Genomic DNA, 12,996 nt, shown 5'->3' with positions numbered 1-12,996 from the left:
GCAAGACAAACAGGTAAATCTTCTAGCATATTCCTCCCTAGCTGCAGGTGCTTCTGTGCTCCTCTGAACACCAACCCTTTGAGTTAAAATCCTTTGGAAAGGTGTGTGTTCTGCTATGATGAAATTCAGAATAACAGTTCCAGTCTGTATTACCATGACTTAACATTTTCCCTCTGCATTCCCTTTATGTTGACCAGAAAACTCTTTAAACCAGTATGGGGCCATCGAGTTCCTCCAGACTCTCCAAATCTGCCCAGAGCCTGAGCTGTGCCAAGGCAGCTTTGTTCCAGTTTGGGAATTAGACAGAGCTCTCTCTCCATGTAACTTTAAGGCACAATCTAGTAGCATTAACAGCTTCAGCCAATCATTAACAAGAAATTGCAGTAAGACAAGCAAACTGCCACAGAGGACAGTTTGGCAGGTGGTGGGAAAGGAGCAGCTGTGTCATTGCATTTAAGGTGAGCCCCTGAGGCAAAGCAAATCCGAGTCCTGGGGCAGGTGAGCAGCACCTGGGAGTTGTTGCTGTTGATTGATTTCACTTCGTGCTGGGCTCCACTGCACCTGAGGTAAGCTATTCCGAGACTTGCACACTCTGCATGTGCAGTCTATTTTTCTAAGAAATGAGATTTTGAATAATGCTTGGAAATATTCCTTTCCCCAGCATTTCTGGTAATGCATACAGTGAGTTAGCAGGTGATAGGAAGTGTAGGGAAGCATATAGAAGGGCTTGGATAAAAGCTTTTTTTAAGCCAGTAGCTCAAGTACAGGACCTTTTAGCTGAAAGGTTAAAAAGAAACTAAAAAAGCTGTTAATCACGCTCTGCAGGAAAACTGTAGGTTCTTAGGGATTTGGTTCCAGCACACAGACTTTTGTGGGACTTTCAGCCCAGAAAGAAGAGAGGAAGATAGACGTTTGCTTTTTGTGTACAGGCTTCTTGGTGTGTACCGGCTCAGAGGGCAGCGGAAGCTGGCTCTAAAAAGCCAGCAGGATTCACTCAGAGCAGGAAAAAAATATTTTTCTGCATTATTTGGGTGAAATTGCCGTCTCCTTTTCTTAGCTGATGGGAGGGAGGGTGCTTCTATACTACACCCTGCCCTCTCAATGTTACTGGCTGCTGTCATACACATGTTGTGGACAGAGTCTTGCAGATCTGCTTTCTTACTCTCTCACTTTCTGCTCCTCTTATCTTCTGCATTTTTGCAGGTGACAATGATGGGGGCAGGACAGACATCTGCAAAGGCAGCCATTTACATACTTCTTATCTGGCCTATATTGAGGGTGTTTTAATTAATGGAAATGAAAAGTATCCTTTTTTTTATTCTGCTCTTCACTGACTTGACTCACTCATTTTACATGTGTCCAACAGTTATACTCAAAACTGATCTTTCTAGAGATGTAATGCCTTCAAACCATAAAGCACTGTCAGCATCTTGTTGAATTCAGCTTTCCAAAAAATGTGGAGTTAGTGAGGTCTTAAAAATATTTCAGGTCCCTTGAGGAGAACAGAGACTTGAAAACTGAACAGAAGAGAGTCACTCCTTAATGCACCAGCTGGTACCTGTCTTTAATGCTATCAGATTAACTCAGCCCAGAGCATAGGTAGACACAGAGTTGGTAGCACTCAATTTTTATCAGCCTGCATATTTTAGACAAGCCCGGTGCTGGTCGACTCTTCTAGTTTCTGTCCATGTGGATAATGGAAAGATATTTCACACAGGTCAATGAGATGCAGATGTTCTATCAAATTTTATTAGAATTTTCTTACACTTAGGAGGTGAAAAAAAAAAAGGGAAGCCCTGGTGGGAAGAAAATATTTAAAATAGTTTACTGGGATCTAGTGATTCTCTGGGATCAGATAGGATGATCAGTGTCTGTGCTTTCTGGGGAAATGAAGGAGACCCAGTAACCTACCATTTTCCTTTCCCTGTTATTCTGGGATAATCCTCTCTTTTGTAAACACTACATCATTTACATCTAGCCACACTAATTGCCCTGTTCATTTTTGTTTCTCATATAAGTACTCTTCTTTGTGCTACATGGAATAAAATTAAAATAGTTTAATCAGTAACTAATTATTCCAGCAACATCTGAACAGTCTCATGTGTTCCCAGCTGTAAGTAATCTAAAACCTGTCTTTTTCTTTTATGTAGGTACTGATACATTCCATATTGCTGAGTCTTCCAGCAGCAAATTAAAAATATGTATCTGTTCCTTCTTTCCATTTTATATTTGCTTCTGAAAGCCACTGGCACCCGAGAGGTTATATTCGGTCATAATAATTTCACAGAATATCAAGTGGGCAACATGAACCTGATTCTCTCTGTCCCACATGGTGGGTCAATGGAACCCAAAGACATCCCTGATCGAGAGGCTGCCTGTTGGGATGCAAAGACATCCTCTTGTATTTTCTCTCACAAGTGTCCCCCTGGAAGTATTCAAAATTATACCAAATGCAACGTGTCTACCAACCAAGACAGGCATACTATTGAGGTGGCTCGGGCTCTTGCTGAAGAAATCAACAAAATTACTGATGTCTTCTTCCCACATATCATTATAAACCACCTCCAGAGGTTCAAGATGGATGCTAACAGGGAAAAGGAAGAAGCCTCCTTTGGAATTCCCCAAGCAGAACAGGCCTGGGAAGAGTATATGGGATTTTTGACCACTGCAAAATCACAAATGACAGGGGGCCTGATTCTGGATATCCATGGACAAGCACATCCTGAACGGTGGATAGAACTAGGTTATACCCTTTCAAAAACTTCCCTTAACTCAGGTGTCTTTTCTGCATCGTGTTCTTCCATTAGCCATCTGGCCAGTCAGCTAGGCAATGTGTCTTCTGAGACTCTGGTTGCAGGGAACAGAAGTTTGGGTAAGTATATTGAAGAGCAAAATTACAGTTATGTTTGTGTGCCTTCCCCATCCAATCCTAGCCCAAATAACGGGAGCTATTACAGTGGTGGATACATAACGAAGATGTTTGGTTCCCTTACTTCTGGCACCATTGATGCCATTCAGCTTGAACTACCTCAGTGGGTGAGGGCAGCTGCAGAACGTCCCAGATTTTGTAAAGCACTAGCAAGGGCTGTAATGAAATTCTGGCAAACTAACTACTGCAGCCAGTACAACCATGAATTTCTGCCGTGCTGAAAGAGGCTGTCTTGTTAAGCCACCTTGCCATAATACAGTAATGATCTGGAAACACAGAACAGCTGCGACGCCTGGAACATTTAAGCCTGCAGTATAATTGTGGATGCTGGTGGAAAGAAACCAACCCGCAAGGGAATACAGGACATTGACACAGAGGAAATCCACAGCTACCAGCAGCAGTCCTGTGGACACACAGCTTTGTACTAGATCCAGGATTGTAAAGACTGCTTGAAGACGAGTGGATATATTTGGAAGTATCACTTGCCTCGTATGCTTTGCTGTGCTTCATTTCTTTCCAGTAGCATCCTCTGTTCTCTAGCACACAATAAACAACTACTCTTCTTCTAATTAACTCTGTGCAGTGCCTTGGTAGATTATCTGTTCAAAGAAGTGGAGTGTTTCTGCGTTTCTTGTGACTCTTAAGAAAGACAATCGGATAATATCATTGTGTAAAATGTTTGGGGCCGGGACCAGTTTCCATTTGGTGTTTATAAAGCCCTGGGAGTTGGAACTCTTCAAGTAAACAGTAATGCTGAGCAAGGATGTGCAGTCTGAACTACTTCAGGTTTTGTTAAAGAAATTAATTATGAAAAAAGGCCTGAGAGCATTATGGCACCGTAATTTTGTCACAGTTTAAATAGCACAATGGCCAGGTAGTAACTGGATGGAAGGCGCTGAAGGTAACACATACATGTCAGGAATTTCTGACAGTTTACCTTACAGGATTGTTCCCTCTTGAGAGATGGCCCATTGATTTCATTCAGCATAGGATTAAACACTTCATTGTTATTGGGAGCCATATTACATTATGGGTGGGCTTTTCCACACAGTGGAGAATAAAGTGGCATGAATATACAGGAGAACAAATCAGCTCTTGGAAAATGCAGGCAATTAATAATGAAAACCAAAGGAGCAGGCAGCAAGAGTAAAATTCAAAAATAAAGAACCTATAAAACCCTAGCAGCACTTAAGTTTTGGTAAAAAAAAGAACGAGTAAATAGTCATTTCTGTAAATAGTTCTGAGTGCGTAAATAGTTAATAAACTGAAGAGAAGTGGGATATCTGCATCCTGGAACCACAGGAAAGTATTCTAGTTCTAACTATAACTAGAGAGAATACCAAAGAGAAAATCTCACACAATTATAAAACAACACATAAAAAACATCAGAAGAAATGGGTAAAGAGCTCCCGAACCTGAACTTTCTTTTTTAATAATCTTTGAAGAGTAGGCAATTTTCATGTAACGGGAAGGGAGTTGTCTTTCAGAAGCAAATAGGACTCTGGGAGCTGCAGGGGTGTTACTTTCATATGCTGACTGCTGAATCACGAGGGGATGAAGGGGACACAAATAGTAAATGGCAGATTACACATCATCTGGTGCTGCTTGGTTTGTCGGACAAGCTTGATTTTAGTTTTTATCACGAGGTTGGTTAATGTTGGGGGTTGACCCTGGCCAACACTAAGCGCCCACCCAGTTGCTTGCTTCTCCCATTGGGATGGGGGAGAGATTTGGAAGAGCAAAAGCAAGAAAACTCATGGGTCAGGATAAAGACAGCTAAATAGGTGAAGCAAAGCTGCATGTGCAAGCAAAGCAAAATATGGAATTCATCCACTACTTCCCATCAGCAGGCAGATGTTTAGCCACCTCCTGGGAAGCAGACTGTCAGCACGCATAATGGTTACTGGGGTAGACAAACACCATAACTTGCTTTCCACCTCCACTCCATGAGCTCTGTATGCTGAGCAGGACATTAAATGGTATGGGATATCCCTTTGGGCAGTTCAGGTCAACTGTTCCAGCTGTGTCCCCTCCCAGCATCTTGTGCAGCCCCAGCCAACTCGCTGGTGGGGTGGAAAAACCCCTTGACGTTGTGCAGGCATTGCTCAGCAATGACCAAAACACTGGTGTGTTATCAACGCTGCTTTTTTCACAGATCCAGAACACAGCACCATACAGGCTGCTATGAAGAAAATTAGCTGCATCTCAGGCAGATGCAGTACAGTTGATGATAACATCTTTAAATACACTCCCACAAGATATTTGGCTTAAAAAAAAAAGGGCACTATTACCCTAAGATCCATCATAGCCCTGTAACAAGTTGAAGACAGGTAAATCATTGCATGTTGTTGTACATTCAGCTCAAAAGAAGACAGTCTTTCCAAGAAGGCCAGCAGATCAAACACTCTTCATTAACAGTAATAAAGAAAACCTGCTGTTTTCCCCCAAATAATAGGTAATAATGGCACGTTACATGGATTATCCTAAATAATCACTAAGGTGACACATGTGGCAAGGATTTGTACCTTTAGCCAGACAAAGGATGACAGAGTATGTATTCTGTGACCTTCAACATGTCGTGACACTACCCTGGAATGCTGAAATGCCAAGAAGGATTCAGGGAATCATGACAGATAATTAATTGAATATGAGCTCAGCATGCACTCCTCCGGCTTAGTGGATGGACGTGCTCTTTAAAGCATAAGCAAGGAACTAACAGGCAGAAACAGCATGACATATTAACTCCTTGTTGTGTATCTGATGCTTGTAAGATTGTGAGTAAAAAATGGAGCTCGGAGGCAGACACAAACATAACCACTGTGATGGGAAGAGATAAAAAGGCTTCAGGAATCTGCCTTGTAGTGAGAGACTCACAAAGCTCAAATTACAGGTAACTTTGCCATCAAGAGTAGTTGGGAGGCTGACAAAACCTGGGTAAAGGAGAAAACCATTTTTGTTTTGCTTCTGCCTCCAAATCAGCTCACAGAGCGCCAGGTACAATTCCTCTGTATCACAGTCCCCTGAGTTCCTGTTTCATAGGGGCTCTTTTGGGGGAATAGAGCCAGAGGCCCTGGGGAACATCTTCAGGGATACTGGAGCCAGACCTGTGCAGAACCTTTTGGAGGTGACAGGGCTTGTGTTCAGACCGAGTGCCGTGCAGTGCGCTGCCCCTCAGCTACGCTGCCCAGCCTGCTCCTTACTCTCAGCTTAGGCAAGTTGACCGGATCATGGAGAGCAGACACTGACTTCTTTGATTAAGAATCATCATCTCTGGAAAGGATTTTTGATGGCTGTGAAGCTTAATCTGGCAGACAAAAGGCAGCATAATATTCAATATATGAATGTCCAAACTAAACAAATTTGGATCAGACAGGAAACCCTTGGTTTTGTCATGGAGAATAACTGTCAGCAAATGTACATCAAGAACCCTAGGATGCTCCCTTCAACTGGAAACCAAAATAGTAACAAACAGGCATTTGGCCACAGAAGATATTCATGACGGTTCCTCTGCCTTGTGCCACCCAGAAGGTTAGACTGGATGATACAGCCCATCTCCTTCGGCACTAAAATTCAGCCATCTTTGTATCAGAGTGTCAAACCAATTGCTAGTTCTCAATCTTCCTTCGGTCTTATGTCCACATGATTGACAAGGAAATCTAAGTGTTTCTGGAAGAAGCCATTTGACTGTGGCGTGTGTATGCTACCTATACTGTGGCGTGTGTATGCTACCTATACTGTGGCGTGTGTATGCTACCTATGGAACATCCCATCAAACTCTGCCTATTCAAGGACACCAAAGAGAAAGGTTAGAGCAGTACTTCTGGAATAACATTTGCTGTTCTTCACAGAAGTCTGTATGGCTAGAAAAAGAAGAGTTTTTGCAGCTTTGTGGCTCTGAATCTTTCTGCAGGTAATCATAGTAAGATGCGTTTCCTTCTTAACTATCAAAAAGTGGAGTCAGATGGGCTTTTCTGTGAGTAACTTCTTACAATCATACACTGGTCTTATTAGAATATTTTCTCTGCCTGAAGGACTGGAACAGAAACAAAGATTTGTTTTCTATATGTTCTACTTAATAATGAAATGGATTTAAATATAATAGGTAAAAAAAACCCCAAAAAACAAACATAAAAAAAACCCCAAAACCAGAAAGAATTGAAATAAGGAACGTGCTAACCCACTTTCCTGAAGATCGACACTACTTTTATTTGCCTCGACTGTGTTCTCCACTGAAATCTGCCTCCGTTGTCCATCTAGTGGGATGGGACATCTCAGCTTTCTTCCACAGAAAACCTTTAAAAAATAAATTGCAAAATCTCAAGAACTAGTTAAACTATTTGGGTGAACAGAACACCTGAATATATTAATAGTGTTGCACAACAGCAGTGAAAAAAATTATTTGTTGTGCACATAGCTCTCAGAAAAATCTGATGTCATTTTATTGTAAATACATTGCAGTGCCTTTGTCTTCAGTGCAGTTGCCCCTTACTTGCCAAGTCACAAGACCCCCTGTATTTTGTTTTCTTCTTCTGGAAGGAAACGAAACATAGATTTCCAAGGCACATCAGTGGTCAGAAGTATAGCATATGTGCCAACTATTTGAACACTGTGCTCCTGAGTTTTCTGTTTTCTGAGATAGTCTGTAATGCTGCATGCACAAACCTTAGGTCATGTACATGTGAATGCAGAGTACCTTATTCATCCCACCTAACTAGCCAGCTAGATGTTAGGAGTCTCATCCAAGCTAGTTATCTAGGTACCCCCTGTAGAAAGAGATCAGCACCTCTGCTAGGGGTGAGTCTTCCCATCTATGACAGGTAGGACAGACAAGGTGGTGGACATCCTGGTTTTAATCCATGGAACAGCCTAGGAAGCGTTGCTAGACAGCTTCCAATAAATCAAATCAACAGTACCCATAAAACAGTATTGACTTCCGATAGCTAAAGCTTTGTGCAGATAAGAATCAATAATTTTAGGGCTGATTCTTATTCTTACTGATAAGAATCAGTAATTTTTGGGACCTTCAATAAAGAGTTGATTCTGAGCAAAAAGTTGATGACATGCAGTTGAACAGGAGAAGTAAATATCTGGAATACTCACGTTGCAGCGTGCTCTCTTCATCTGGCTTCCCAAGCTTCCACCAAATGGAGAATGGAGTTGGATAGGTGGTAATACAAACCATGTTAGAAAATTAAATTGAGAAGCAGTTAGTTAACAACAGAATGTTGAAGGTGGTTGTGCCTATGGCTTCTGCTGTATGAATGCTGCCACAAAAGCTAGGAAAGAAAACATTTGTGCTTACCTCATATATAGGAAGAGACTCAAATACTGCACCAGGCTGTCTGTTTCTGGATTTAACACTTTCCAAAGGTTGTCTATAGATCTGACCAAGAGAAACAAAAGTCAGTGCATGAGTAGCTGAAGCCAAAAGGCAATGAAGACTTTACTTCTGATATTGAATTGCATGGTAACATTTGTTATCTGAAGAAATGTCTATCATAACTATGTAGAGAGATTATGGTTTATGCACAGGTTTTCTTTGTACCATGTAAGAGCTGCCTTGAACTTTTTTAACATTAGGAGGGGATCATTCTTTTGCTATAGAAAATGCACGACCATCAAAATTCCAGCTTCCCAAGGGACCCAAAATCAAGACAGTTAAAAGCAAAATGCTTTTTATCACCTAAGTTAAAGCTTGTTTTAAACGCTGACTTAGTTCTCTCACCTATTAAAACCTTGGATAAACTCAATAAAGAATCATTTCAGGGTACTTGTCAGGTTTGGTGGATGCATGCTGTCAGAGGACAGTGGAAGTCTAGCCAAAGGCTAATGAAGTAAGAACTCCCTCCCAGATGATAGCTTCATCACAGAGCTGTCTGGCTATCCTTCTGCTAGGCTTTGTAAAATCACAAAGACTTCAGCAGCCAGTTGGGAAAGATGCAGATGAACAAGGCATTTATGCTGTTAACTGCTGAAAGCTTTGAATTTGTGAAAATGCATCAGGTACCTTGGCAGTTCATCCACACTCACATGAATCCTGAGACTTACCTATGTATTGCACTTATGGACAGGGCAGGAAGCAAAACTGTTTTTACATGATACAGCTGTGATTTCACCCTAGGAAATCAATTTATGAGCTTCCAAAAAAAAAAAAAAAAGCACCTACAGCTTGAAATAACTGCAAAGAACTCTTATTTCCATCAAATTTGAAAACATGAGTTTAATTTGAAATGGTACATTATACAGAGATTTTTCTACTTGCATTTTCTCATGATCTTACTAATACATTACTGAATGTGCTGCAGTAGTCACAGTTTGATACCGCATCTTCAACAACGTAAAACATTCCTAAAGGAATCTCTTTCAGTGTCTGTCTGTCAATTCTAAGCGTTAGTCATGTGCATTAATTACTAGGTATTACCCATTTCAGGAAGACAGGAACAACTGAATTACATTGAGCTAATCATAGAATCATAGAATGGTTGGGGTTGGAAGGGACCTTAAAGTCCATCTAGTTCCAACCCCCCTGCCATGGGCAGGGACACTTTCCACTAGACCAGGTTGCTCAAAATCATATACTCCAAACATTTGCACAGCCACTGAATAGCACACCTCATCTGAAGTGCAGTCTGAAGTCCACTGGTTTGTTCTGCTCTAAGGCAAATGATGGGAAATCAAACATTTTTCTCATCAAAAGCTCAATCAGAAGGGAACTCCAGTGCTAATGTGGATCAGTACTTTGGCTATGAGATCTCCAGTGAGTTCTTTTTTCAAATGACTAGGTAAAACCCAGAGCAGGGCCCACCTCTACTGACTTATCCCACAATGTACTCAACCGCTGACTTCGCTACAGTAAATTTCATGTTCTATGCTCAACATCAGTGTATTTTTCCCACTAACACTGTTCTCTCTGGCAACACAGTGCTGTGGAACACCAGGGGACCCGCAATCACCTGCTGTTACTTTCCCTGTGGTTTAAACACGGGCTGCTCTGGAGACTGCGCAGCCCCTGTGGCTGGTATAACTGTGACTTAAAGGAGCTCACCAAACTGTTGCTGTCTTGGGGTGAAATGATGGAATGCCTCACCACTGCACGACTGACTACCTTAGCTTAGCAGCAAGTAATCCACTAGCCTCAGATAGTCAAGCACCCAGATGAGATGAGAGCTGGTGTTGTACCCTTGGTGTCCCAGTCAGCAAGGACAAGTGGGAAAGGAAGAGCTGGCTGCCAAGGCAGGGCAGTAAACAGCAGAGAGGTGTCTTCCACTCACCTTGTCATGCTTTCACCCAAGGCACACAGAGAAAAGTAGCTGGTCACATGGAGTTATGTTGTCTTTTACTGACTGCTGTTTGGGCCTTAGCTGGCCACATTAGGCTATCAGATTGTGGTACTGAGACTCACAGTACCACAAATCTGGGGAGAGGATGTTAAGAGTTCATACCCCTCACTAGCCGTTGACCACTAGCCTTTGAGACAGAATGGTCAGAAAGGTGTTAATGGAAGCTTTTTTGGCAAGTGGTCATAGGATTGTATCTTTTTCCTTTGCTACTACAACTGCAAGAGAAGTATTATCTGTTCCCATAACTTTTAAGGGCTAAACCGTGTAAAGATGGAGGAGCTCAACCATTATTCAATTAGAGTTTCAAAAGTATTAATAACGATATATAAACTAACTCAGAACTCTCCTGGTTTCTGGTTTCATGGGAACCCTGAAAGAACTATTGTGTATAACGAGAGGTTCACTGTTCTAGTATTTTCACACCTCCTTCAAGTAAACTTAAGACATTTAGGATTTCTGTTGGAGCCTATGAAAATTCTAGGGCTTTTAATGCTATTAAACCAAACACGTGAATCAGCGTGTGCTACCTTCTAAATTGGAATTTGGGTGTGAAACAATAAGAATGAAAACCAGATAGGTTCCTTCTATCCCTGTTTATGCATTTTTGTTCTAGCTTTCCACTGAATGAGAAGGATATGTAGGGTTATTTATGGCTAATTTCTAGAAAAGAAATACAATTGCATTTCTATATTTGTTGCACAGAATAGAAGCAAATTTGTCATATACATTAGTTACCTTTGGAGAAGCCAGAGCTTTGGAAAACTTGAAGTCCTGAATTATGTCCACATCTTTAGGCATTTTTGAAACTGAAGTTGAGCTGGTCAGTGACTTCCACCTGTACACACAAGAAAGAAAAAAATCTGATGCTCTTATCAAAAGGGCAAGTTTGAATGCAATATTCTTAGCTGGCTACAAAATAAAATTATTTTGAAGTATAAATTATTCCATATATTTTCAAAATATAATTTCTATTAGGACTCTCATAGGTGCCATGAAGTGATTCACTAACACTATGTCAGTGCAGATACTGGCTTGTCATCTTTAGAAGGCAGGAAATGGTAATATAAAAAACTCTTGCTGTTTGATAATGGCTTTTCAGCATTTCTGTCAGTTCTGACTACAATTCCTGTAGGCCACTTTCATAACAATGAAGGTTTCTTCTGCTAATATATTTAGTTTCCTAAGTTAATCATGAAAAGAAATCATCTAGAGTGCCTGTTAGTGAAGTTTAACACATTTTCATTTATAATCAGAAAAATTAAGTCAGAACACACAAGCTAAGGAATTATAAACTACAGAGAGAAACCGTGACTGTTCTTCTGTATGGGTCTGTCTACCTGCTGACATTTACCAATAGATCACCTGAGCTGCTTGTTTAAACTGTAAGCACTTGTTCTATTCAGGTGGTCTTGCAATTTTTCGGGTATATGCATATTTGGGGAATATCTGTTAATAGCATTCATATCTTGGTTTGTTAACTGAAATTCTAAAACATTATCTTAATCAGTTACATAACAGCTATCCAATAAGTGAATTGTAGTGGCAACATGAAGATAGCTGACTTGGCCCAAGATAATCTTATGAGTCCTGTAAAGAACAAAGCCTAACGTCCATAAGTGACACAGCCTTTTGCGTGACGGTTGGCCAGCTATCCGTTACACGGTTTGGTACAATTAATCTAGAAGAATCAAGTTACTCTGGAGGTGGCAGCACACAGAGCGTATATATAATGATAAGGCTGAAACTTTGTATTGTGCAGCATGTGGGTGCCTTTTCTGTTTGTTTGTTTTTAAGTTCTCTGTACAGTTAAGCAGGCTTCTCATTTGCTTCCAGTCTGTTTAATGAATGGGTTTTAAATGTATGAAAACCATTCTCCTTTACGGAAATATTTGAGGAGTCATCAAAAAGCAGTCACAGTTTGACACAGGCATGTAATTCATGGAAGGTTTCTTTAAGGTTAGCTGGCTTAATGATACTATCTTTGATTCCAGAGGTGTTAAACTAGCTGGTGACTGTTCAAAAGACCACAGAGGTTAGTTCTTCAAACACAGCCAAGAACTTATCTGTATTGATGAGTTAACTGTTCTGACTTCAGTGGGACTACTCGCACTGGTAAGAACTCTGTGGAATAATAAGTGATAGCAGGATACCAACCTAAAAGGGGTGACAGCAAAGCACCTTAGAGATTCCCCATTGTCCCAAAGTGCTTTGGTGAAAAGGCAGCCTACAAATGCTCATGGTATATGAAGCCTTCCCACCAAAGCATGCATGACTTCTTAAGCCCTGAAGGATTTTTTCCCAGATTTTAACTGCTTTGTTACTAAAGGCACAGTGCCTCTGAAGATTCCTGCTTCAGTATTTATGTTCATTTGGTCAACGCACTAATTAATGAACCAGGGACCTCCAGGACTAGAAATATGACTTAAGCTAGAGGACCAATGCTGTCTGGCTTGACCTGTAACTAAACCACATCCCTTGAGAACTCTACCTAGAAAGAGAGAGGTCCAGCACTGCTAGTGAGCACACAACATTTATGCCAGTGCCAGAATGTCGTGATCAGAGAAAGGTGTGTGAATGCATGCATACCATCCCAGCCAATGTCAGACCATTTCTTAAACTCAAAGATTAAATTTGATTTATTCTTAGAGAAGGATTTGGTTTTGCTTCGAAACTCTTCACGTTAAGCTTTTTCAGTAGTTTTGGGAGGATCCCAGAAGTATATCAGCT

At 41.0% G+C, this 12,996-nt stretch overlaps 2 protein-coding genes across 2 annotated transcripts in view; one reads left to right on the top strand and one right to left on the bottom strand.

Moving 5' to 3' along the window:
- Positions 1–513: 513 nt before the first annotated feature.
- On the top strand, positions 514–3,150 carry LOC104506219. The gene is made up of 2 exons (XM_010147101.1): positions 514–566; positions 2,151–3,150. Exon 2 carries the CDS (start codon positions 2,200–2,202, stop codon positions 3,148–3,150), a length of 951 nt encoding a protein of 316 aa, XP_010145403.1. The 5' UTR covers positions 514–566; positions 2,151–2,199.
- Positions 3,151–6,679: 3,529 nt separating this feature from the next.
- WDR64 (WD repeat domain 64) overlaps positions 6,680–12,996 on the bottom strand; it is a gene marked incomplete at its 5' end in the record, with an annotated part of 60,299 nt that continues 53,982 nt past the window's right edge. Inside the window, 3 exons of the mRNA XM_010147100.1 lie at positions 6,680–6,709; positions 8,232–8,312; positions 11,005–11,104. Of these exons, the coding sequence (XP_010145402.1) occupies positions 6,680–6,709; positions 8,232–8,312; positions 11,005–11,104 (211 nt within the window). The remainder of the gene's footprint in view (positions 6,710–8,231; positions 8,313–11,004; positions 11,105–12,996) is intronic.

Source organism: Eurypyga helias, unplaced genomic scaffold, assembly GCF_000690775.1.
Source record: "Eurypyga helias isolate BGI_N326 unplaced genomic scaffold, ASM69077v1 scaffold6872, whole genome shotgun sequence".
Classification (NCBI taxonomy): Eukaryota; Metazoa; Chordata; class Aves; order Eurypygiformes; family Eurypygidae; genus Eurypyga; species Eurypyga helias.
Note: the sequence above shows the minus strand (reverse complement) of the source record. Positions and strands in the feature narration are given on the sequence as shown.

Coding starts and splice junctions, on each gene's coding strand:
- LOC104506219 (XM_010147101.1), top strand. CDS start 2,200: ATGTATCTGTTCCTTCTTTCCATTTTATATTTGCTTCTGAAAGCCACT.